General features: G+C 42.3%; 1 protein-coding gene across 2 annotated transcripts in view; it reads left to right on the top strand.

Annotated features, from left to right (window-relative positions):
- The window catches only part of EPB41L4A (erythrocyte membrane protein band 4.1 like 4A), a 215,998-nt gene that overhangs the window by 72,449 nt on the left and 117,735 nt on the right, over positions 1 to 25,814 (top strand). For both annotated transcript variants that reach the window (XM_070412445.1, XM_070412444.1), the window contains exon 3: positions 16,747 to 16,851. In XM_070412445.1, the coding sequence (XP_070268546.1) occupies positions 16,747 to 16,851 (105 nt within the window). The remainder of the gene's footprint in view (positions 1 to 16,746; positions 16,852 to 25,814) is intronic.

Raw genomic sequence — 25,814 nt, 5'->3', positions numbered from 1 at the left:
AATCAAACCTGGGACCCTTTAGTCCACAGGGGGATGCTCTATCCAGTGAGCCAAACCAGCTAGGGCTTCTTAGACTTTTTGTTCGGTTATTAATCTTGGTCTCCCTCATTCAAGACCTCTTACATATATGAGTTTTATTTTTTTATGAGTTTAAAAAATATATATATTTTTATTGATTTCAGAGAGGAAGGAAGGGGGAAGAGAGAGATAGAAACATCAGTGATGAGGGAGAATCACTGATTGGCTGCCTCCTGCATGCCTCACATTGGGCATCTAGTCTGCAACCCACAACCTGGGCAGGTGCCCTGACTGGGAATTGAACCCAGACCTCCTGGTTCATAGGTTGACGCTCAACCACTAAGCCATGCCAGTCAGGCTCTATGACTTTTAATGGGTGTCTTTTCCTCAGGCAGGCTAAGTGGACTCTTGGGCAGTGGGAAATCACCAAGGATAAAACGTGTGTGTTATAGTGGATGAGTATGAGTATCAAACCGGGGACCCATCCATCAACTGAGTTACTGGGAGACTGCTTGGTCCTCAAGAGCACTTTACTTACCAGTACAGCGACCTATGAGGCCTGCTGGGACAGTAGAATTAGACACATCCAAATAACAGCCATAGCATCTTCCCAAACCAATTAAGATTTCTAGCTAGGTAACTTCAAAGAGCTTTAAAATCTGTGGTTAACCCAGGTGGGCCCTTTTCCACACAGGAATTTTAAGAGCCCTCTCCCTGGGAGTTTTGAGAAAACTCTGGCTGCAGCCACAGTCTGTAGCTCTCCTGAGACAGTGGAAAGACATTTCGGAGCACAGGCTCTAGAGCCAGACAGCCTGGGCTTGAATCCGGGCTCTGCCATATACTGTCTGTGTCCTTTTAGGAAAACTGCTTAGCCCATAGGTTCCAATGATCTTGTCTCTAAAGTGAGGAAAATAATAACCCCTATTTTCTTGAGTTGATATGAGGATTTATGGGAAGATGCCATGCTCTTAGAACAGTGCCAGGTGCATGGCAAATGCTCAGTAAGGATTAGCTATTATTATCATCTCATAGGGCCAGGATTGAATTAGCATATGTAAAGTACTAATATGTGCCAATAAATGTTAATATTGTTAATTTTATTATTTTACATAATTCTGACTTATGTGGCTTTGAAATATTATGACAAAAATATTAAGAAAACCACACTTGATCTTTTAAATTTGGAATGTCCCCTAAGTTAATTTAATAAAAAAAAAATCCCATAAATTTTTGCCCTGGCTCGTGTTGTTCAGTGGTTAGAATGTTGGCCCTGGAACCAAAGGGTCTCGGGTTTGATTCCTGGGCAAGGGCGCATACCTGGGTTGCAGGTTTTATCCCCAGCCTAGTAGGGGCATGTGTAGGAGGCAACCAGTCGATGTGTCTCTCTCTCACATTAATGTTTCTCTCTCTCTCTCTCCCCCTTTCTCCTTCCCTCCACTCTCTAAAAAAAAAAAAATCAACGGAAAAAATATATTTGGGTGAGGATTAACAAAAAAACAAAAATCACAAATTTTAAAGTTGGAAAAGTGAGTGGCTTATAAACAGTATAAACTCTTTTATTCCCTTCACCACAGATGCTGTTAACATTTTACCACATAGGCGTTATCATTATTTTTTCTCTCTCTTACTAAAACATTTGTAAATTGAAAACATGAGGCTCATTACCTTTGAATGCATTAGTGCAGATTACCTACAAACAAGGACCCCACTACATAATGTGATAGGGACCAACTACCAACATCAGGAATTAGATACAGTATGGCCATCTAATCCACATACCCCATTCACATTTTGCCAATTGTCCCAATATTGTTCTTTAGAGCAAATTAGTCCAAGATTATTTGTAAGATTTTGTTCACATGTCCTTTAACTCTCCTTCAGTCTAGAACAGTTATTCAGTACTTTCTTGACCTTACTGTTTTTGAAAAGATTAGGCCAGGTACTTTGCATAATGTCCTTAATTTGGGTTTGTCTTATGTTTCCTCTGTATTAAATTCAGGTTAAATATCTTTGGCATGGAAAAGATAGAAATGGAGTTGTATTTGTTTGTTGCATCATGTCAGGTGGCACATGATGGCAGTTTATTCCACTCCTGGTAAGCGCCCCAACTGGGGTCAAACCCGTAATCTGGGCATGTGCCCTGACCTGGAATCGAACTGGTGATCTTTCGATGCTTGGGACTATGCTCAACTAACTGAGTCACACCACCAGGCTCACCCACTCATTGTAGCATTGCTGATATTTCTCACCTGAATCATTGATTGTTTTCTAATTCTGTCATTCCTTCTAATTTTATTAGTTGGCATTTTGCTATAAGGAAGTGCTTTCTCTTCTTTTTTTATTCATTTACTAGAGGCCTGGTGCACGATATTCATGCATGGGTAGGGTCCCTAGGCCTGGCCAGCAATCAGGGCCTATTGGGGCCTTCCTTCCCCAACTGCCAGCTGCCAGCCAGGGCCTTCCTTCGTTCCGCGCTTCCTTCTGGTGGTCAGTGCACGTCATAGCGAGCGATCTAACTCCCTGTCTCCCGGTCGAACTCCTGAAGGGACAATTTGCATATTAGGCTTAATTATATATAGATATGTTTATATTCAAATGGACTCAAGGATTCCTCTCAGGGAATTGTAATCTGATATTTTCATTTGTTTTGATACTAAGATTGTTCTGGGTTTGACCAATAGGCATCCCTTCAAGCTTGAAGGAGCTGTTGTACAAGATTAAAAAATTCCTCTTCCCGCCGAAACCGGTTTGGCTCAGTGGATAGAGCGTCGGCCTGCGGACTGAAAGGTCCCAGGTTCGATTCCGGTCAAGGGCATGTACCTGGGTTGTGGGCACATCCCCAGTGGAAGATGTGCAGGAGGCAGCTGATCGATGTTTCTCTCCCATCGATGTTTCTAACTATCTATCTCTCTCCCTTCCTCTCTGTAAAAAATCAATAAAATATATTAAAAAAAAATAAAAAATAAAAAAAATAAAAAAATAAAAAATTCCTCTTCCCAATCCTGAAAAAAAAATTGTAGTAAAATACGGGCTTGATCATGATAATATGATGAAACAACACAGGAGCCTGGGAACACGTGTCATGTCTTACCCACTAGTACCACCACCCGGGAAAAGACCCACTTGTATTAAAGGGGACTTTATACTTAAGGAAACCAAATATTTATTACGTTAACAATGGAGACTCAGGAGCTCCAGATAACAAGCTGGTGCCAAGGTACCCAAGGATTAGCCTCCAGGTATGCCAGAGGTCAGGGTGGAAGCGAGGGCCACTGTGCAGGGAGATGAAAGGTGGGTATGAAATAGGTTTTCACTGGAACTTTTTGAGAATTTCCTAACGAATGTGTTTTACATATCTAATTATAACGGAAGACAGAAGAAGCAACAGTGTCTTGGTACATGCTTTGTCTCTTCTTCATGGGGCTCTGCATTTCTAGACTAAGAACAGTTGGGTGTTACCATTAATCTTATTTTCTAAGGTCATGTAGTTGTATTTAAAAAACTACCCAAAATTTAGTGGCTTGAAACATTCATTTTATTATGTTTCATGGTTTTAGATCAGGACAGTGAGAAGGCTTCACTGGGCAATATTTCTCCATGTGGCATTGACCGCAGACTTGTTGGTGTGGTTCAGGCAGTTGGGCTCATCTGGATGGCCTAGGATGTCTTCATTCCCAAGCCTGGCATCTTGACAGGTGTCCGAAAGGTTGGGCTAGCTGAGCCCCACTTCTTCTTACGGAGTCTCAGGGTCTCCCTACATGGTCTCTGTAGCCGGGTGGTTAGACTTCTTTCATGACGGCTCAGGATTCCAAGACACTAATGACAAAGCCGTTTTATAAACTATTCTGGACCTGGCTTAGCAACACTTCTGTCAGAGAAAGCAGTCATAGGCCAGCCCAGACTTAAGGAGAAGGGAGTTAGACCTCTTGATGGGAAGAGAGTCAAAAAGTTTGCAGCCATCAGTGCTGTACCACACCTTGAAAAAAATTATGAGTAGAAGATGAATGGATTTTTAAAACTTTGCCTTAGAGGAACCAAGATGGCGGCGTAGGGAGCGGACCTGTGTGTGCTGCTCTCTCACAGCATCATTGAAACTATCAACTATGAAGTAAACAACCGCAACTCAGAACCATGGGGAAGTTGGCCCAGTGGGAGATCTACAACTGGAGGAAAAGAAAGAAGCGCAGTGAGACTGAGTGGGAGCTACGGAGGCACCAAAACCAGAGGTACGCAGTCACACGCCACGCGGGCTGCAAATGGATTCGCGGTTTTTTACGAACCCTCGAATCCTCTGGGCTTGCTCGGGGCGGGTCTCTGAGGCCCCAGATCCCACAGGGAGAGGCGGCCACGGCCTTGCAGTGGTCGGAGAGCGAGGGAAGCTCTGACACGCGGCTGCTCGCCGGCACTGAGGGACAAGAAGTCCTGGTGTCCCGGGGAGGCGAGGGGCGCGGAGACGCCGCCATCGCTATTTCCTCCACGCTGGCGACTCCCTGTGACCCCGCCCTACCCCCAGGGCTGTGCCAGAGGCACAAGAGGGAATGACTGTGCTTTTACAAACTCTCAAATCCACTGAGCTGGTTCGGGCGGGTCTCTGAGGCCCCAGGCCCCAAGGCGAGAGACAGCACGGCCTTCCAGCGGTCAGGAAGCGAGGGAGGCTCTGGCGCTCAGCTGCTCGCAGGCACTGGGGGACGCAAAGTCCTGGTGTCCTGGATAGGCAAGGGGCCGCTGAGTCTCCGCCCCGGTGACTCCCTGTGACCCCGCCCTACGCAATTTACATTCCCATCTGGGCTGTGCCAGACTCACAAGTAGAAACGCCTTTGCTTCTGCAAACTTTCAAATCCACTGAGCTGGTTCAGGTGGGATCATGAAGCACCAGACCCTACGGGGAGAGGCAGCACGGCCTTGCAGCCATCAGAAAGCGAGGGAGACTCTGTTGCACAGCTGCTCGCCGGCACTGGGGGACACAAAGCCCTGGCAGAGATTCAAGGGGCCGCGGAGACTCAGCCAGTGCTATTTGCTCCGCCATGGCGACTCCCTGAGACTCAGCCCTAATCAATTTACATCCCCATCCAAGCTGTGCCAGGTGCACAAAAAGACCCACCTGCGCTTTTGCAGCCTATCCCAACAAATTGCAGACTTCAACTGCTCGCAGCCATGGGAGACACACTCAAGAAGCAGACCCAGGAGAACCAGGATGGCGGCATAAGGAAGAGACCTGTGCGTGCTACCTCACACAACAACATCGAAACTACCAAATATCAGACAAACACCTATCATACAGAACCATGGGAAAGTTGGCCCAGTGGAAGCTCTACAACTGGAAGGAGAAAAAGAACATTGAGACTGAGTAGGATGTGACACCAAGTACAGAGCCCAACCCAACAAACTGCAGATTTCAACTCCTCGCATAGAAAGAAGCGCATTGAGACTGAGTAGGATGTGCAGAGGCACCAAGTACAGAGCCCATCCCAGCAGGCTGCAGATTTCAGCTCCTTGCATCTGGGAGGGACGCAGTCGGGGGGCAGAGTCAGGTCCGGGGCCGGCCAGGGCTGGGCCTGACTCGGCCGGCACTGTGGAACTGCTGTACCAGCAAGCGCACAAACATGCCCACTGGTCCCAGTCTCTTGTGGGGCGCTGGGGGACAGCAGACAGGCAGTCTGTGCACTTGGTGGAGGGCAGGAGTGCTGGATGTTCAACCAGCAGGAACGCCTGGAGATTTTGTCTGAGGGGGAGCTGCCGGCAGGGGACAGAGGGCCAAACTTCCTGTTTCCCCGGTAAGGCTGGGATGGCCCCGGTGAGGTCGGGATGGCCCCGGTGAGGTCGGGATGGCCCCGGTGAGGTTGAAACGGTCCCGGTGTGGTAGGGACGACCCCGGTCAGGTCGAAACGGCCCTGGTGTGGTAGGGACAACCCCAGTCAGGTTGAAACAGCCCCGGTGTGGTAGGGACAACCCCGGTCAAGTTGAAACGGCCCCGGTGTGGTAGGGACAACCCCGGTCAGGTTGAAACGGCCCCCGTGAGGTAGGGACGACCCCAGTCAGGTCGAAACGGCCCCGGTGTGGTAGGGACGACCCCAGTCAGGTTGAAACAGCCCCGGTGTGGTAGGGACAACCCCGGTGAGGTTGAATGGCCCCCGTGAGGTAGGGACAACCCCGGTGAGGTTGAAACGGCCCCCGTGAGGTAGGGACGACCCTGGTCAGGTCGAAACGGCCCCGGTGTGGTAGGGACGACCCCGGTGAGGTTGAAACAGCCCCCGTGAGGTAGGGACGACCCCAGTCAGGTCGAAACGGCCCCGGTGTGGTAGGGACAACCCCGGTCAGGTTGAAACGGCCCCCGTGAGGTAGGGACGACCCCAGTCAGGTCGAAACGGCCCCGGTGTGGTAGGGACGACCCCGGTGAGGTTGAAACGGCCCCTGTGAGGTAGGGACGACCCTGGTCAGGTCGAAACGGCCCCGGTGTGGTAGGGACAACCCCAGTCAGGTTGAAACGGCCCCCGTGAGGTAGGGACGACCCCGGTCAGGTCGAAACGGCCCCGGTGTGGTAGGGACAACCCCAGTCAGGTTGAAACGGCCCCCGTGAGGTAGGGACGACCCCGGTGAGGTTGAAACAGCCCTGGTGTGGTAGGGACAACCCCGGTGAGGTTCAAACGGCCCCCGTGAGGTAGGGACGACCCCGGTCAGGTCGAAACGGCCCCGGTGTGGTAGGGACAACCCCGGTGAGGTTGAAACGGCCCTGGTGAAGTCGGGATGGCCCCGGTGAGGTTGAAACGGCCCCCGTGAGGTAGGAACGACCCCGGTGAGGTTGAAACGGCCCCCGTGAGGTAGGGACGACCCCGGTGAGGTTGAAACGGCCCCGGTGTGGTCGGGACGACCCCGATGAGGTTGAAACGGCCCCGGTGTGGTAGGGACGACCCCGGTGAGGTTGAAACGGCCCCCGTGAGGTAGGGACGACCCCGGCGAGGTTGAAACGGCCCCCGTGAGGTAGGGACGGCCCCGGTGAGGTTGAAACGGCCCTGGTGAGGCTCTGACGGCCCTGGTGAGGTTGAGACTACTCCAGTGAGGTTGGGACAAATAAAGGGGACCAGTATGGACTGATGAACAGGGGTAGATACAGAAGCAGAGCAACATTGAACAGAATGTTAAACTACAGTGGGAAGCCTGGGGAGGGTTGGGGGGGGGATTAAGAGACCAACTGAAGGACTTATATGCATGCATATAAGATGAACCAATGGACACAAGACACGGGACGGGGGGGTTGGGGGGTAGGGTCCGGGGGAATGTCAAGGGGGGGAAAAAGGAGACATATGTAATACTCTTTGTAATACTTTAAGAAATAAAAATTATTAAAATATTAAAAAAAAAAAAAAACTTTGCCTTAAACCTTCCATATAAAATAGAATGTTTATTGTTTTCCCCCTGAATTTATTAAACATAATACATTTAGAGTTTTGAAATAAAGTCTTTTTATCATTAAGGTTAAAGTTCAAATAGTTTTACCAACACATGTTCTCCTGCTCTATAAGGGTCATGAGCTTTAAAGATAGAAGCATTTAAATGTCCTGAATAAAGCAAGATTATTAATAAATTCTCAATATTTCATTTTTCAGGATGCATAAACACTTTTATTTTTACTTTAAAAATTTAAAGAAAGGTTGTGGTTATGAAAATGTCCACTCACTTCATGTAAGATGTCAGTATGTGAATGAAGCCACCGTGGGTGCTCGAGCCCCTGTGAACCTCTCTAGCCAACATCAAATAGAGCAGATACTTAGTCATTTCTTCCAAGCCCTGCCCATATTGCAGTCATGAGCAAATTGTGGTTGTTGCTTTAAGCCACTAAGTTTTGAGGTGATTTGTTACATAGCAATAGATAGCAGAAACATTAGATAAAGTCTGAGAAAAGTTCATTAGTGTGATCAAACTTTTGAATATGAGAAATATAAGCAGCACCTTGAAAAATAAACACATTTTACTCTTTTTATGACTGAGGGCTTTTTAAAATATATATATTGATTTCAGAGAGGAAGGGAGAGAGAGGTAGAAACATCAATGATGAGAGAGCATCATTGAACGGCTGCCTCCTTCACGCTCCATACATGGGATCGAGCCCACAAGCCAGGCATGTGCCCTTGACCAGAATTGAACCCAGCACCCTTCAGTCCACAGGCCGACACTCTATCTACTGAGCCAAACCAGCTAGGGCTTGAGAGCTTTCTTTAAAAACTTCTCACCTAGCAGTGAAGGTAACTCTTAGTCAAAAACCATCAGATGCTAGAAGTATTCACCAATGATACATCTGATAAAGGGTCAATACCCCAAATTTGTGAAGAACTCAGATAACACCAGAACAACAAACAACCCAGTTGAAAAGTGGGCAGATTTGAATAGACCAGTGATGGCGAACCTATGACACGCGTGTCAGAGATGACACGCGAACTCATTTTTTTGGTTGATTTTTCTTTGTTAAATGGCATTTAAATATATAAAATAAATATCAAAAATATAAGTCTTTGTTTTACTATGGTTGCAGATATCATATCAAAAAATTTCTATATGTGACACGGCACCAGAGTTAAGTTAGGGTTTTTCAAAATGCTGACACGCTGAGCTCAAAAGGTTCGCCATCCCTGGAATAGACACTTCTCCAAAGAGGACATACAGATGGCCAATAGACATATGAAAAGTTGCTCAACATTAGTAATTATCAGAGAATTGCTAATTAAAAGCACAATGAGGTACCACCTCACACCTGTCAGAATGGCTCTCATCAATAAATCAACAAACAACAAGTGTTGGTGAGGATTTGGAGAAAAGGGAATCCTTGTACTCTGTTGATGGGAATGCAGATTGGTACAGCCACTGTGAAAAGCAGTATGGTGTGACTGCAAACAGTTAAAAATGGAACAGTCTTATGACCCAGCAATTTTGCTTCTGGGAATATAATCGAAGAAACCTGAAACACTAATTCAAAAATATACACACCCCCATGTTCATTGCAGCATTATTAACAACTAGAGGCCCGTTGCACAAAGAAATTTGTGCAATAGGCCTTCCCTTCCCCTGGCTGCTGGCACCGGTTTTCCTCCGGCACCCGGGACTCAGGCCTTCACTCTAGCCGGAGCCTTCAGTCTTTGCGGCCCCGGATGGAGCCTTCAGTCTTCACTCCGCCGCTTCGCCCCTATGTATGCAAATTAACCGCCATCTTTGTTGGGTTAATTTGCATACTCTCCTGATTTGCTGGTGAGCGTAATGGAGGGATGGTTAATTTACATGTTTGTCTATTGTTAGGTAAGATAGCCAGGATATGGAAGCAACTCAAGTTCCCATGAAAAGATGAGTGGATAAAAAAGCTGAGGTACACATATACAATGGAATACTACTCAGCTGTAAAAAAGAATGAAATCTTCCCTTTTGCGGCAGCACGAATGGACCTTTGCTCAGTGCCTTATGTTCAGTGAAATTAGAAAGACAGCACCATATGATTTCACTTACATGTGGAATCTAAAGAACAAAATAAAGGAACAAACAAAATACAAACAGACTCAGATACAGAGTGACAGTTGACAGAAGGGAGGAGTTTGGGGGCTGGGTGAAAAAAGTGAAGGCATTAAGAAGGACAAATTGGTACTTAGAGAATATAGTCAATTGCAGCATAGAGAATATAGTCAATAATATTGTAATAACTTTGTATGAGGCCATGTGTGTACCTGAAATATCGGGGGCAAACCACTCTGTAAAGTACACGCTTGTTTAACCACCACTATGCTGTACATCTGAAACTAATACAGAGTAATATTGAATGTAAACCGTAATGGGGAAAAAACACACCCATCAGATGGTGGTTATCAATAGTTGGTCTGAGAAGCAATTACCATTGGTGCCTGAGAAATGTCTCCACGCCTCTGCTTTACCTTATCCTGACGGGCCTGAGCTAAAAGAAATTCATGTGATTTATGTTTTCCCAGAGAACTTGGAATCTAATAGGTTAAACTGCTAAATAAAAATATGGTGAATTTTAAAGGCACAACATTTAATACTTTTTTTGAAGGGTTCATTCCTCCTTTGTGAAGAAGTTAACTTTGTGAAGGTGTTTGTCTTGAATGTAATAGTTATTCTGTGCAGCTGGTAAAAACCTGCCTTTCTGGTTTGTAGTGTCGTGTTAATCAGCAAAGGTGTTATTACTCATTTGAAGAAGAATTCTTTGTTCTGGTTGAAAGTCTCACTGATGGTATTTTCTAATAAGCTTGTCCTACTTGGGAGTCTTTCTCTAAGATTATAAGCCTCTTGCATTTCTGTTTTTTCCAGAATGTTGCTAGTATGTCAGTAATAAAAGTAGTCTATCTCTATTGGCTGAGATTTAAGTGGCACATAATTCACAATCCAAAAATATGTCACAGGCATGTATTTACTCTCATTTGAAAAGTAAATTAATACAGTGTAACATTTAAGTGAAGTTTTTCTGAATGGAGTTATAAAATAAAAAGTTAGTTGCTTTCTTTTATTTTCTTCTTCACTGTTTCATATCTAATCTCTTTTATTTTCCTGATGATGAAAAACCAAATTCCTGTCACATTTATTTTGTTACATAAAGAAAACTGTATATGTCTATAAGATTTACATATAAAAATTTAATCTTGGGCCCCTTTATTTTTTGATATCTTATAAATTTCAAATATAAGCTACTTATTCTTAGACCACCTTTAGAGTCTGAGTCTGTTGGAATTATGTGACACTGAAGCAATTAAAAGTAAACTTAAATAGCTTTAAATCAAATAAATACCGAGGTCAAGATAACTGAATCTACTCAGCTTTCTCTTTGCTTTCGTAGGTCTGATTGGTCAAGAAAAATGGACATCTTTATAAAGAGGCAGGAGGAGAGGTTTAGTTCATAGGCCACCATGTTTCCAGTATTGCGTCTCTCTTCCTTGTTTGTTGGCCCTTCACATTAATTCAATGACCTTTTAGGCAGTTCTTACTGTGTGTAAATTATTGGACTGGCTGGAAAGGAAGTGGTGTATAGCTCAATACTTGCTTTCAAAATGTCTAAATATTTGAAAAGTTAAGAGAAATAGAAAATAACTTTGCCCTGGACTGTGTGGCTCAATGGATAGAGCGCCAGCCCAAGTACCAAAGGGTCCAGGGTTTGATTCCTGGTCAAGGGCATGTACCTTGGTTGCAGGTTTGATCCCTGGCCCTGGTCAGGGCATGTGCAGAGGACACTCAATCGATGTCTCTCTCTCACATCTATGTTTCTCTCTCTCACCCCTCCCTCCCTCTCTTTCATTCTCTCTATAAATCAATGGGAAAAAAAATACCCTTGGGTGAGGATTAACCAAAAAAAGAAAATGGCTTTAATAAAGACAGACTAGTGTAAGTCTTGGAGATAAGCAAAAATGAGACACTTTGTAGGTTCAATGAAGGCAGAGGTCATAGTGAGGTTGAGGGGATAAGGGCAGGCTTTATGGAGAAGGTGACAATCAGAACCGGGTCTTGAAGGGTAGGTGTGGTTTTGACGATGACAGAGAGGAGGGAAGATATTCCAGATAAAGAGAACAGTAGAGACAAGCCAAGACCCAGGGCAGCCTCATGAATTCCTTTCCTGATATTTGCGTTGTCGCTCCACTCTCACGTCTCCTTAGTGGAGGTCCATTATGTGTTGAAGACAGTTTTAAAATTCTTCCTTCAGAAAATCCTTGGGCATGTTACTAAGTGCTCTGGTTACAGTTACGTTTTATCATGTAGCATCTTAGAAATTCCTCAGGTGGGTAGAATTTCTCCTAGAAATGGTCAGAAAGACCTGGAATAGTACTAAATACAATCATATTCATGTCTTCCTTTTGCCAAGCACTGAAAGAAGTAAAGTTAAGAGACAAGTTTTCCTTAAACTTGAAATGACAGTAACCATCTGACTTTGAAATGAAGCCTGGGCCTCAGCATTTAAGGGATGGGGCACGTAGCCTCCACATGGTATGTGATGGTCTGTATGTAATAGTGAGGTTTGCTGCTCAAAGGGCTCAGGAAGAATTTAGACTAAAAAATCTTAGAATAGAACCAACTTTCCCACCCTCATCCCTCGCCCGCCCTTCCCTCCCCGGCCCGTGAAAAAAAAAATCTTAGAATAACTTTTTTGGGGGGGTAATGGGGAGTATGAATTGTTTCTGTGTAAACACGGTCAACAAATTGACGGCTCAACACCATAATCCCATTTAGTCTCTGTGCAAATTTCACTTACTTAACAAACCTCTTAGTGCGTGAACCTGATCCACAAAACAACTACCTCCATGAGCCGAAAAAGGTAATGACTAGTTTCCACTTGGCATACTTTCGCTTTTTAAAAATATTTTTACGCAAATAAAACGTGCCTGCTAACTAGTCAGATGTACAAAAAAAGCTTCTGATGAAAACCAACTCCTTCCCTGTCTCACTTTCTAGAAGTTTCTTAGAAGTTGTAGTCACTCTGGCCCCAGGGTTCCTTTAGGGTTCTGATGGGCCAATCAATGCTTCCACCATAGATGTTCTTTATATTACCTTCTGGGAGCACTGTGCTCTCCTCTCGCCTTTTTATTAGTATACTTCTTTCATCTTCTAGAGGTTAATCATTTGCTGGCATTAACAGGTAATCAATAAATATTTGAGCGAATGAAGTCTTCTTTCTTTTATAATATCCTTGATGGTACTTACTTGTTCTTTTCTAGTAATAAATCCCAAAACTTACCCAGGATATTTCTAGTCTGTTCTTTGGCCCTTATGTCAGTTCTCTATTGGTTCTTAATTTTTTTTATTCAATTGTGATTTCTTTTTAACCTGAAGACTTTCAACTCGAACTGCCAAAGATAGCCCAGAGGTAGTTTCTATGAGGAATCTACATGAAGAATGAAATTGTTCATACGTGTAGCAGCAGAAAGCATGATAATGAAATTCAAACGGGGAATTCCAATAGGGGTCAGTTAGGGCAGGCTGGCAACAGTGTGAGCTGGTGACGTGCACCCCCACCTGGTAGCTGACTTACTGCTGCCATCCATGCTTTCTGAGTCCTGTCATATTACAGGATGACAGAGGAGAATTAAGAGCTTGTCACATACATGTTTGCTTAGAGGTTCACCTGGCTATGTTCCAGGTGTGTGTAAACACACCGGTAATATAGACAGCTGTACAGGGCATCATGAGGCACCATGTTTTCTCATAGGTCAGCTCTGGAGTCATTGCATAACACTGCATGCTTTCCTTGTGGTTTCTCTGTACAGGATAACAAATATGTTGAAGGGTGATATTTGTAAAGAATTTTCAGCCCCAGATTCTATATAAATGCAAAACTGTTGCAGAGTATCAACAGACTATGTTCTGGTATTTTTGGAATGATAATTTGGAAAATGGCGATTTCTCCTATGCATGACATTTTTGCAATTTCTATATACTTTCCAAACTACTAAACTGGTTTTTCAAGCCTGCTTTTCTGTATGTTCTTCATGAGTAGAGTATTATATCTTTTTTATACTTTACAAATAGACTGTATGTATGAAAAAACTAACATTTTTTGTGAAAATAGAAGCAAAAAATATTTTTCATAAAGACAACCTTGGTATATATATATATATATATATATATGTATATATATATATAAATTTATATAAGTTGACTTATAAATTTATATGTAAATTATAATATAACATATAACTTATATATAATATAAAAATATATAACATTTTTATATATAATTATAGCACTGAAGTGGGACAGATTTAAATATGTGTGTGTGTATATATATATATATATATATATTATTTTTAAATCTGTCCCTATTATATGTTAAAGGATAATTCATTTTCCTTTTGTTTATGAAGCATTCCTTTACCCACTTGGGATAGGAGAAGTAGATCAGAGTGGCTCTACCTATTCTAGTTACTCTGTCTGTCCCTGTTTGTGCCTGACCTGGAGAAAGAACCCAAGGAGATTAGATCAAGATGGAACACTAGCCTCATACGCCAGTCTTCCAGAAATATTTTGAAGTAACAGGAAAGATATGTGTGCATTTTCCACAGCAGAGCCTGGAAAATAAGAAAGGCTGATCTCAGCCGGCCAGAAACTATTAAAAACATTTTTGAGGCAAAGAGCAAATGTGAAACAACTGAAGTTGAAAACCATACTCCAAAACATGGGCAGAACAATGGAAGGAAGAAGTGATGGATTAAAGATTGCTCCAAATTTAGTGGCTGTGGATATACTGGGATTAGGCGGAGACCCAAGCAACCATCCAAGTGATCTTATAGAACTGCAAGATGCCCAGTGTCTTTCCAGTAAATTCAGAGTCAACTTTTATTGTTTGCAACCAAGAATTCTGCTTGATGCACTCACATTGCTATGGTAAACTGCATTCATGATAATATTTATAGTATACCGTTTAAATTTCCTATACTCTTACTCAGGATTTTTACTTGGGACCCTAGCTTGGTTCTTGGGCCCAAACCTACAAAGTCACTGCTCTCACAGGGCAAGGGAAAGGAGGCTGGTGGATTGCCTGCCTATTTCTGTTTACTGCTTCAAAAATGCTGGGAAACTGGCTCAGGAATTGGTGGGGGCCACTTTATAAATTCTGCCTGCCACAGAGTCCAAGTAGAATTTTATAAGACCTACATGAAAAAAAAGCATAAACCTTCCTTGAAGGATATAAAAGAAAACCATATAAGATATCATCCCCTCCCCCCAATTCTGTCAATTAAATTTTATTCATCAGATTCCCAACAGAATTGTTCATTAAATTGGCAAGCTGGTTCTAAACTTCCTCTAGTAGAGAAAAATGCCTAAGAATTGGCAAAGATAATTTTGAAAAAAGAATCAACAAATTAAACTAAACTCATTACAATCGTAGAGGATTGGTCCAGGAATAATTCATGGAATTGAATGAGGGTTCATTTAGTAGATGATAAAGTTGTTTCAAATCCAAAGAAATGATGGCCTTCCTGGTGAAAGATGGTACAGTTGTCTATCCATTTTGAGACAAATTTAGGCCCTTATCACAAGTACAAAAATAACTTCCAGACAGAGTGAAGAGCTAAATATACTAAGTAAAATTGTATTAGCACTTAGTAGAATTTGCTCATTAAATTTGGGTTAGAGAATGCCTAACCCAAATGCTAGGAAATGCAATTGATTAGTAAGCACATATATGATAGAGTAATTACCCTCTCTCCCTTTTTGCTCAATCAAATTGGAAAAATTTTGTTCAATCCAAATGTTGGCAAGGGTGTGGGAAAAACACACTCTCATTGAATGAATTGTAATGGTCTTTTTGGCAGTGCCCATTGTAATTTTAAGTATGCATATCCTTCAAATGAGTAATTTCCAGATTTTTACCCTAGCTGAAGGCATAGGTACATGAGCACAAAGACATGTTTATTAGCTGTAGCATTATTATTATGCCAACAACCTAAAGATCCATCATGGAAGTGCTTTTTGTTTATAAATCTAATGGGTTTTGAAAAGGGACCAGTTAAGTTTATCCAACATAAGTTAGAGGAAAACAAAATACCTATGGGATTTGACATAAGAATCATTTTCTCCCAGTGTGTGCTTTTATCACCTATTTTATTAAACATTTAATCAAAACATTTCCCTTATGTTAGAAATTCATTTTCTAAAAGCAGTGCAATATTGAGTACTCACCCTACAGGAGTGAGCATGCAACCTGAAGTCTCTGGGGGAAAATGCAACTGAACAGAGCCCTACTTCATTAACACAATATGTGACTTCTTGGGGGCTTTTTTCTTTTCTTTTCTTTTTTTTTTTTACTATCCTGTTATATCTGCCAGTGATGGGCAAAAGAAAGGAACCATCTATATCTGTATGTGTACCATCGAAATGGATTATTGTCAAGATTAATGTGGTATGTGGAATAGTGCTTGCTGATTAAATGTTTATCTCTTATGTGTGAATAATTGGTATTTAATCTATTCAGCGGTCGCCAACCGGTGGTCCTCGGACCACTGGTGGTCCATGAGGTCAAAAAGGTTGGCGACCGCTGTTAAATCAGATGATAAGAATCTTAATTTAAAGAATCTGTGTACGTATGTAGTGGGAGAGGGAGAAGAGAGATTAGATTTTTAGGTAGGTGTCAGCATTTACAAAGCAGCCAAGGGGAATGCCTCCTTTGTTTTTGCTTTTATGAAAGAGATACTGTAAGATATTTTCACTAGGGCCTTTCAGAACATTAACTTTGATGTCCTTAATCTATGGCTTTATTAGTTGAGGGGTGAAAATAAAAGCTTTGGCTATTGTTATTTAAATTTTACTAGTATATATCTTCTGTATTGGTTGTGAGAGTAACACTGTAGGTGAAAATTGCTTTTTAAAGTGAAAGAGTTGTGGGATTTTAACCAAAATAAGTGTGTTTTTTAATGAATTTATTAGATGCTCTTTATATAAATGATTCTTTATTAAAAGAATTTTGTCCTGAAGATAATTTACAGTACCACAAGAAAATATGTTTATATTAATTTAAAACCCACTACAATTTTAAGATTGTTTTCCAAGGCAATTTCTGTCATACACATTACTTAAAAACTCCTTTTTTTTCCCCTTTGTAACTAAGGCAAAACTTATAGAGGGAACTGTGGGTTAATAAAATTGTTCCTGTTGTGAGCGAAGCTAATAAAAGATGAGGACTGACTGTATCCCACTGAGAATAACAAAACACCTTGTTAAATATAAAAATAAAACTGTGAATTATTTTTGCAGAAATCAACAAGAGGTTCCGTTGTCCTTGATCACGTATTCCGTCACATAAACCTCGTGGAGATTGATTATTTTGGGCTGCGTTACTGTGACAGAAGCCATCAGACAGTGAGTACAATGACTTCGTATTAAATGTTTCTGGTTATAACTTTCACTCTATCTCTGGCCTTTCCTGTGTGGTTTTAGGTAGTTAGGGTCCTTGTAAATGAAAATGACTTTGAAAACCTTAAACATGTTTTCCCTGGCTAATTTCTTTGCATTTCTCCCCAGAAGTCTGTAGAGTTGCAGGATTCACAACTCATATGATAGCCCTCCTCTTTACAGATGCTTACCTGGTTTCCACTTTTGCAACCATATCAAGAGTACTTTTCAGCCCTAGCTGGTTTGGTTCAGTGGATAGAGCATCAGCCTGCGGACTGAAGGGTCCCTGGTTCGATTCCGGTCAAGGGCACATGCCCAGGTTGCAGGCTCGGTCCCCAGTAGGGGGCGTGCAGGAGGCAGCCGATCAATGATTCTCTCATCATTGATGTTTCTCTCTCTCCTCCCTTCCTCTCTGAAATCAATAAAAATATATTTTTTTAAGAAAGAGTACTTTTCATTTGTGCTGTTAAGGACTAAATAAACCAGTGAATGTGTTAGGAGGCAACTGGCTGGTCTATTGAAGTGACAGATATTATTGCCTTTTAAGAAAGCGAATGGTTAAAGAGAAGAAATATATACAGTGTAAAAAGGTGACTAAGTTTCAGGAGTTGGACGAGCAATTATAAAGTAAGTAAGGGTGTTCATTCATGAGCTTGATGGATTACGAGTAATAAAAGTAACCAAGCTTTTGGTGTCTGATGCCAGTTGTTCACAAGGATTTAATTCAGAACGTCTTCCTGGCTGTTGGATGATGGTTATATTACCAGAAAGGGGACCTGGCCCTGAGTGGGTCTGCCTAGGGCCGGCCGGTAGTGTGTGGGTTCTTGACTTTGTGCAGGAGAAATTTCATAGCACAAATCCAGGTGAATTTTAGAAGATGGGTATTAAAGCTGGGGACGGTGAAACAAGGAAGGCCTGGGGAAATGAGCCTAGGCTGGGCTGCTTTGGCTCAGTAAGAAGTCAGAAAAGGGGGCTTTGGGGCAGGTTCAGGAGGTTTGCCTGGGGTGAACTGCCACTGCCTGCTGCTCCCCTGGTTGTAAGCCTGTGGGGTCCCTAAGCATTTAGGAAATGCATGCCTGTGGGGAAAGATGGGAGGGTGCCGGGAGCTGGTCCATCCTTGCTGCTTGACACAGTCGCTGCAGAGAAGAAACATCTGCACAGCATATGTTTCAAGGGACCTGGCGTATATGGCATACTGTTCTTAATATGTTTGCTCACCTTCTTGGTGCTATGTGTTTTAACCAAGGTCACCTCTCCGAGAAAGGTTGTTTCCCCAGGTAGGGATTTTTCCCTGAGGTTAGGGAGGGGATACAACCCCTTAACTAAGTGCCAGGAGGGTAGTTAATCACTTTAACTACAAACAATCACCCTTAAGCTACATAATCTTTACTCCCTGGAATGGAGATAAGAAACGCCCTAACCTTTGCAATAGAAATTGACAGGATTAATATCGACTGGTATAAATACAGATGTAACAAGACAATAAACATCAAATCCTCATCAGATCCTCATCAGATCCTCATCAGATCCTCATCAGTTCCTCATCAGTTCCTAACCAGAACTCCGACCAGAACTTTGGCTGGAGCTCCTGGCTAGAGGTCCTGACCAGGCTGCTGATCAACTGAAGGCTGTCTTCGTGTCATTCCTTCTTCGCCGACTCCGTCCACACCTTTGGGGACCACTGGACCTGCTGGGGTTGGACCCCAGCAGGAGGGGAGGGGAGAGACTGGAGTGTGCTCTTGGGAGAAAGAGTTTGGCAGTGCCCGTTGTAATTTTAAGTATGCATATTCTTCAAATGAGTAATTTCCAGATTTTTACCCTAGCTGAAGCCATAGGTACATGAGCACAAAGACATGTTTATTAGATGTAGCATTGTTATTATGCCAACAGCCTTCGCTTTGAGGGGTTTTAAAGGCTGGGCATTTAGGGGAAGTTTTAGGGGAGGATCTTAATAGAATATTCCTCAGCTTTATGCTGATGTACCAGAATAAGGTTTATTCTCTTAACTTCATCTTGAGTGTGGTTGGCAAATGGCACTAACTGGATTTCTGCTGTCTCCCTGAGTACGGCGATTTAAGCTATTTACCCTCTAGTTGGGGAGAAGGGCAAACCATTTACTCTCAAGTGTCCCTGGTTTAGGAAAGAAAGGATTTACTAGGTGGCTCCAAACTGTTGTTTCTTTCTTTTAAAAAAAAAAAATTGTTGATTTCAGAGAGGAAGAGAGAGATAGAAACATCAATGATGAGAGAGAATCATTGATTGGCTGCCTCCTGCATGCCTCCTACAGGGACTAAGCCCAAAACCTAGGCATGGCCCTGACAGGGAATCGAACCGTGACCTCCTGGCTCATGGGTCAGCGCTCAACTCGACCACTGTTTAACTATCTGCCTCAATTTCTCTATTCCACTTCTTCTGGCTTACTGGCCTGTCTCAGAGAGTTACGGAAACTCATTGCATTGGTTAGTATTGATTCTATATGGTTATAAGGCTCAGAAGCTGTTAAACAGAGGAGAGACTTTGGAGGTCATGATTTAGAGGTACACAAGGATATTTATTAGTGGCTTTTGTTTTAGTCTAAGAAAGATCTGAACCTCAGATAGACACAGTCTTATGCAAAATGCTTATGCTCACCTTAAAAATACCCCCATTTGACTTACCTTTTATTTTTCATGCTGCTTACCTCCTGTTTGAATAAAGTTTTCCTCTTCTTCCTTCATCAGTTCTTGCAGCCTCCACTTGGTCATCTGGGGTCTATTCAGTGAGGAACACACTTGCTGGGTGGTGTTTCCCTCCCAGGTCCCAGGAATGTGCTAGGGTGAGAGGAGGCAGGCAAATGGAATGTTATTGATGGTGATAAGTTGTGATCTTTTTTTGAGCTGGTTCCATAACTTGTTCCGTTTCATGCGGGTGTTTCACAAGATAGGAATAAAAAATTGGGAGTGTTGGTTAGCTTTCCACAGAAAGGAATGGCTTTCTAAAGGCAAGCAGTCATGAATGCATACTTTAAAGAAAGGGAATGGCATATTCAGAGTTCACTGAATTCTGTCCCATACAGGCGATACATCAATATAGCAGAACTATAAATCTATACTGAAAGATTAGATTGAAAGCCATAGAAGATATCTTGCATGACATTCATATTTTTGAAATAACATTTTTCCTAGCAGAAAAATAAAGTACAGTTTTCTGATCTTACCTCGTATGTCAGACCTTGCCTGGAAAGACTGTCTTGCTAAAATTATGTAGACCTTATCTGTCTTTTCTCCCTCCCCCCCCCCCCCCCGCCCCCCGCCTTTCCAAAGGGGGAAAAATGTGAAAAGCTAGAGAATTTCAAGCAATGGCCTGTATCACTACAAAATGAATGAGCAGTTGGTATTGATAGTTTAAAGTTTTCCAGGGCTTTTATTAAGACCAAAAAAAAGGTTGTTTTTTTTTTTACTTTTACTCCTGAATTTTGTCATTTGTGATAGTGTTTGTAATACATGTTTTAGGAGAAAACAAATTACACAATTAGAGAGAGAATGCTTGTAAGTAATTTTTTTGATCAGGTGTGTATCACATGGAAAAATGATTTTTTACCTCCTGAAATTTTTTCCGGTGAACTCAGATGAAACAGAGGTGATTTGTGAACATGCATAGTCTTTGCACGTTCAATGTCTGGTTGTCTGATGTTCCTTTCAGTTGTGGGAAGGCGTGAGAATAAGGCCTTTCCTCCTGGTAACCTTTCATCAGAGCACACAGCTCTGGAGGCCTGAGCGCGTGCAGGTGGGAACACACGAATCCATTCCCAGCTCACTTCTCACGGGGACTGGGACAGAACTTAAGGATTTCTCTGAGGAAAAGCTCAGGCAGGCTTTCCACTCTGGAGTGGCAACCACCCAAGGCTCAACTTTAAGTTTCTAGGGAAGTTGGTGATAAACTCAAATTCATATTTCCTTGTCTTCTCTCTATAAAAGTAGGAGCAGCCCTGCATAACCCATAGTTACTTAATGTACTAGTAAATATCCCATAGTTACTTATGGTAAATAGGAATTTAAAGAATACCCTATGTTGGAATGCACAGGACATAGTAAAAAAATTTGCCTTAAAACTGGAGTAATGAATTTCATAAAATTATAGTGTCCATTCGAATGGGTTTTGTATATTGCTCTGCTCTTTTTCAGCACCCAGAAGTTTATTTTTAATGGGGAATGCCTGTGTAACAATCTATAGTATAATTAAGATCTACACAGAGAAGACTTTGAGGCTCTTAGAAGTACCACTTAGGTCGACTCTTGAGGTAACTAAAAAGAGAAAGTGGGAGAAGAGGCTCTGGGGATAGAAGGGAATAGAGCCCTAGCCGGTTTGGCTCAGTGGATAGAGCGTAGGCTAGTAGACTGAAGGGTCCCGGGTTCAGTTCCGATCAAGGGTGCATGTGGGAGGCAACCATCAATGTGTCTCTGATGTTTCTCTCTGTCTCTCCCCCTCCCTTTCACTTTCTCTAAAAATCAGTGGAAGAAATATCCTCGGGTGAGGATTAACAAACAAACAAAAGATAACAAGGGAAGAAGAGATGACCCACTTGCAGTGAAAAGCCCTAGGCTCTCTCTTCCATTAGCAAAGGATCATGCCTGGGGCTATGCCCCAAACACTAGTGGGAGTGGGAAGGGAGGGTGGGACTGGGGAACCTGCAGCACTGCTAGTCAGACAGTTATGGCCAAAATGTAAGCAAGTGAGCTGGACTGGCAGTGGCTGAAGGGTCAGGAAGGGCTTTATGGCCACGTTGGAGATTTAGTGCGTATTGCCTGAGAAGATAGGCAGCTATCCTAGAGAACTGGAGAGCAATATGCCTGATGACAGATGGACAGATGTCTGTCTCTAGGACAGATGGACCAAGCATGGCAGGGAACTTGTCTGCCCTGGAGGATCTAGACCAGGGATGGGCAACCTTTTTGTGCGTGCATGCCAAAACCAGCAAAATCTCTGACTCAAAATTCTTCTGCGTGCCAACCCTAATTTTTTGAGAACATGTTACGCCTACTTGATATCTCTTAAGGTGCACGTATGTGAAGAACCTTGAAGAAATAATAAAATTCATTCGAGTGACAAAAACACAGTATATGATGATGAAAAATACATTTATTTTTTAATGTATACATATACACTGATAGTCCGACAGAAAACTTTATGACTCCGTTTGATATTATCAGTGGGACTTTTGCTGCTGCATCACTGATGACAGAGATTTTACATCAGGTTTATATTTTGTGACCTTCAGAGATATGCACGAGCTACTACTTTCATCTGTCAGGCTACTCCTATTATGAGACTTAACAAAATTCATCACTGAGAACAAAGATTCACAAGAGTATGTGGATGAAAACATGGAGAGTAATGCTGTTGCAAAGGTTTTTAAACAGAAAAAATTTTCTGGAATGGCATTCCAGGTCTTCAATAGTTCGTTTTCGACACTTCTCTCTGGTACTCCTGTCTCTAATCGCTTTTCAATGTTTTCCAAGTCAACTCTAAGGTCAATAAATTTCTGCTTCCAAATTGAGCTACTCTGAAATTCAATCAACTGCATTTCAAAGTCAGCCATGTCTATGGTCTTTAAGATAACTTGTTATGTAAAATTATTTATTTATCTAAGATGCACCTGCACTGAATTTATCTGAAAAATAAAAAAGTCGATATTAAGAAAAAAATTGTAAATGGAAGATTATAAGAGAGGTTTCGCATGACAGCAAAAGTTACTGGTGTGCCATGTTTGGCACGCGTGCCAGGGGTTGCCCACCCCTGATCTAGACCATTCATCATCATTATTCGTCATCATCATTGTCATCAATGCACTAGGCACTATTGAATATTTTCCATATGTTGTCATGGCATGCTCAGAACACCTGTACAAGTTTGATTTTGTTATTCTACCATTAGAGATAAGGAAACGGAAGCTAAAAAAGTGAAGCAACTTCTCCCAGGTCACATAATCATCAAATATTAGGACCAGATTTCAAATTCAAGTCTTGATGTTTCGAAGACTTTGCCACCACTATAATAACCTGACTAGAATGCATGTAAGATAAAAAGGCTCAGCATACTTAGGATACTAAGGAATTGTCTCTTTTTGGGCAATTTATGTATTAATGTGTGTTGAGAGGAGTTAAATGGTCGTTTACAATAAGCTAACTTCTCAGGTTGAACATGTGGCAAGAGTAGTTTATTTTGTCCTTAGTGCATGGGCTCATGGTTCCTTTACCAATTAGTTAATGAATGCCTAATATGTGCAGAACGTGTACTAGAGCCTCTCTGTTTTTCACGTAATCTCAGGAATTCTAGGGAAAAGGCAATTACTGCCTGAAATATTAAATGGAAAAATATGAATTTTATTAAATTATAACTGGGAAGTTCATGTAGCAGATGCATTGATTTAGGTGTTACCTATGTGCAAAGAGAAACAGCTAGACAGATATAAACCTTGTTAAGGAAAACTTCTCTCTAAGGAGTACAGCTGACTTGATTTACTAGTAGAACATCCTGGGCACCATAATTTCTTAACTTCACTTCTCAGCTAGAGTCTGTAAAAGGATCTCAAGAAAATAAAAGGAGTTCTTCATGAAGACACGTTTATTGAGACCGAATCAACACTGAGCTGCATGTGTTAACCCCAGCTTTCTTTTATAAAGCAATCTCTTCAAGATGCACCATGAAGTTCACATACTTGCAGTTCCTTTTCCTATAGACAAACGTGAAAGCATTTAGCCTGGGCATTGAGCCTACTTTCTGTTCTGCGCTGGCCTCTGTCATCAGGTTCTTTCTTTATCCAGCTGGTCTGAGTGGGGGATGTGGCTCTGTTATATCAGGGCCTTGGTTTGACACAGAGAAAATTTCCAGCCTCGATTTAAGGTGGATGTGAGGCAGTCTGTCATGGGGATTATAGGAACACACATAAGGAGTCAGAGAGATCCAGATTTGTCTAATGGTCCTGCCACTTAGTTGTCATGTTTAAAATTCTCGTAAAGTACTGGCCATTAATCAGAGCAGTGGGACTTCCAGAGCAGCTTGTTCTCTCCAGTTCATTCCAGGGCTGACTGTCACTGGCTATCACCAGCTTAGTCGCTAGCTCAGCAGGAACACCTTTTTGTTCTCCTCACCATATATGAGCCCAGCAGCTCAGTTTGCTGTATGTTTAAAAAAATGTTTATTTATTTATTTACTGATGAGAGAGAGAGAGAGAGAAACATCAATTTGTTGTTCCACTTATTTATGCATTCATTGGTTGCTTCTTGTATATACCCTGACCATATTGAACCAGCAACCTTGATATATCGGGATGAGGCTCTAACCAATGGAACTACCAGGCCAGGAATACTTGGAATATCTTTACTTTGAATGGGTACCAGCTCTCTCTATGTTTTGTGTCCTAATTCTTAGCACCTGTGAACATGTCACTTTAAAGGAGCTTTGCATGTGTGATTAAGTTAAGAATTTTATGAGATCAGTATAATTCCAAATGTTCTTACACATAAAAGAGGGAGGCAGGAGAGTCAGAGAGGAGGAGATGGGACAACAAAAGCAGAGGTCAGAGTCATGCATTTTCTGGAAGGGGCCTTGGTCCAGGGAATGCAGGTGGTTTCAGGAAGCTGGAAAAGGCGAGGAAATGGATTCTCCCAGGAACACAACCCTGCCTACACTTTGATTTTAGCCCAGTGTTCTTAGTCAGTCTGGGCTGCTATAGCAACTTACCATAGACTGGGTGACATAAACAAGAAACACTTATTTCTCTGGAATAAGTCTGGAGATCTTACTAGATGAGTTTCGTTGATATTGAAAGCAGTAATAGGGATAAATGTGATATCTATACTCCTTCAGTTTGTAAAATGAGGAGTTATAATCATGTCTTGTTTTAGTGTTAGTGATTGAGGCTCCTTTACAATTTACTCCTTAAAAGGCAGAAGTTCTACATAATTATGGCTTTTGTCAGAATACAGAATGGAATGCAACCTGGCTTTCAGAATCAGGCTGCTGCATCTCCTGCCCTGTGACTTCTGTAGTCAACAGGGAGGGACATATGTAGATACCGGTCCAGCTAGCGCGCACGTAGCCCTTCCTCTAATGAATCTTCTTTTCTTCACCAAGACTGTGAAAAAATAAATAAATAAATGGAGCCACTTTCAATGGAGTTGGGTTGGAGCTCCCATCCCAGAGGACGTGCCTTGCATGTCTTACTCTTCAAACTGCAGGAAATGTTAAAACTGGGCAAAATAACCTTTGGCCTAATGCAGCATTATATCTTAAACACCTATTTATAAAAACAAGAAAGCAGGTATTATGCCTGGGGCTATGTCCCAAACACTATGACGAATGGACTGAAAATTAAAAACATTCTTTAGAGTTCACATCACTATGTTAGCTTAGTTGCTACTTAGAGAAATGCCTTCTTTCACTGATGTAATTGTAATTGTTCCCCTTCACTTTCTCATAAGTAACCCTTGTTTTTGCCTCCTAATTGGAACACTATTTGGGTTTCTACCTGATTCAGTCCTTCCAGAATAGCAATATATTTTTTAAATGTTTTTGTTGATTTTAGAGAGAGAGGAAGGGATAGGGAGAGATAGAAACATCGATGAGAGAGAAACATCGATGGGCTGCCTCCTGCCCACCACCCAGATGGAGTCCATAACCTGGGCATGTGCCCTGACCAGGAATCCAACCTGTGACCTCTTGGTGTATGGGATGATGCTCAACCAAGTCACGCTGGCTGGGCTCACCTCTCCTTTCTGCATCTCTAACCCTCTGTCTCTCTATTCCCTCTCTTCCATCAGGGTTTAGGAATGTTTAAGTCTCTCCCATTAAAACTACCCTTCCCCATCTCACATGCCCTCCTCTGTCTATGGCCATATTGACTCTCTGGTCACAAGAGAAAGCCTCATTTAAATTCATTGCCTCCACTT

This window comes from Myotis yumanensis, unplaced genomic scaffold (genome assembly GCF_028538775.1).
Source record: "Myotis yumanensis isolate MYYU_CA2020_CCGP unplaced genomic scaffold, mMyoYum1.0.hap1 SCAF_4, whole genome shotgun sequence".
NCBI classification, from domain to species: domain Eukaryota; kingdom Metazoa; phylum Chordata; class Mammalia; order Chiroptera; family Vespertilionidae; genus Myotis; species Myotis yumanensis.
Note: the sequence above shows the minus strand (reverse complement) of the source record. Positions and strands in the feature narration are given on the sequence as shown.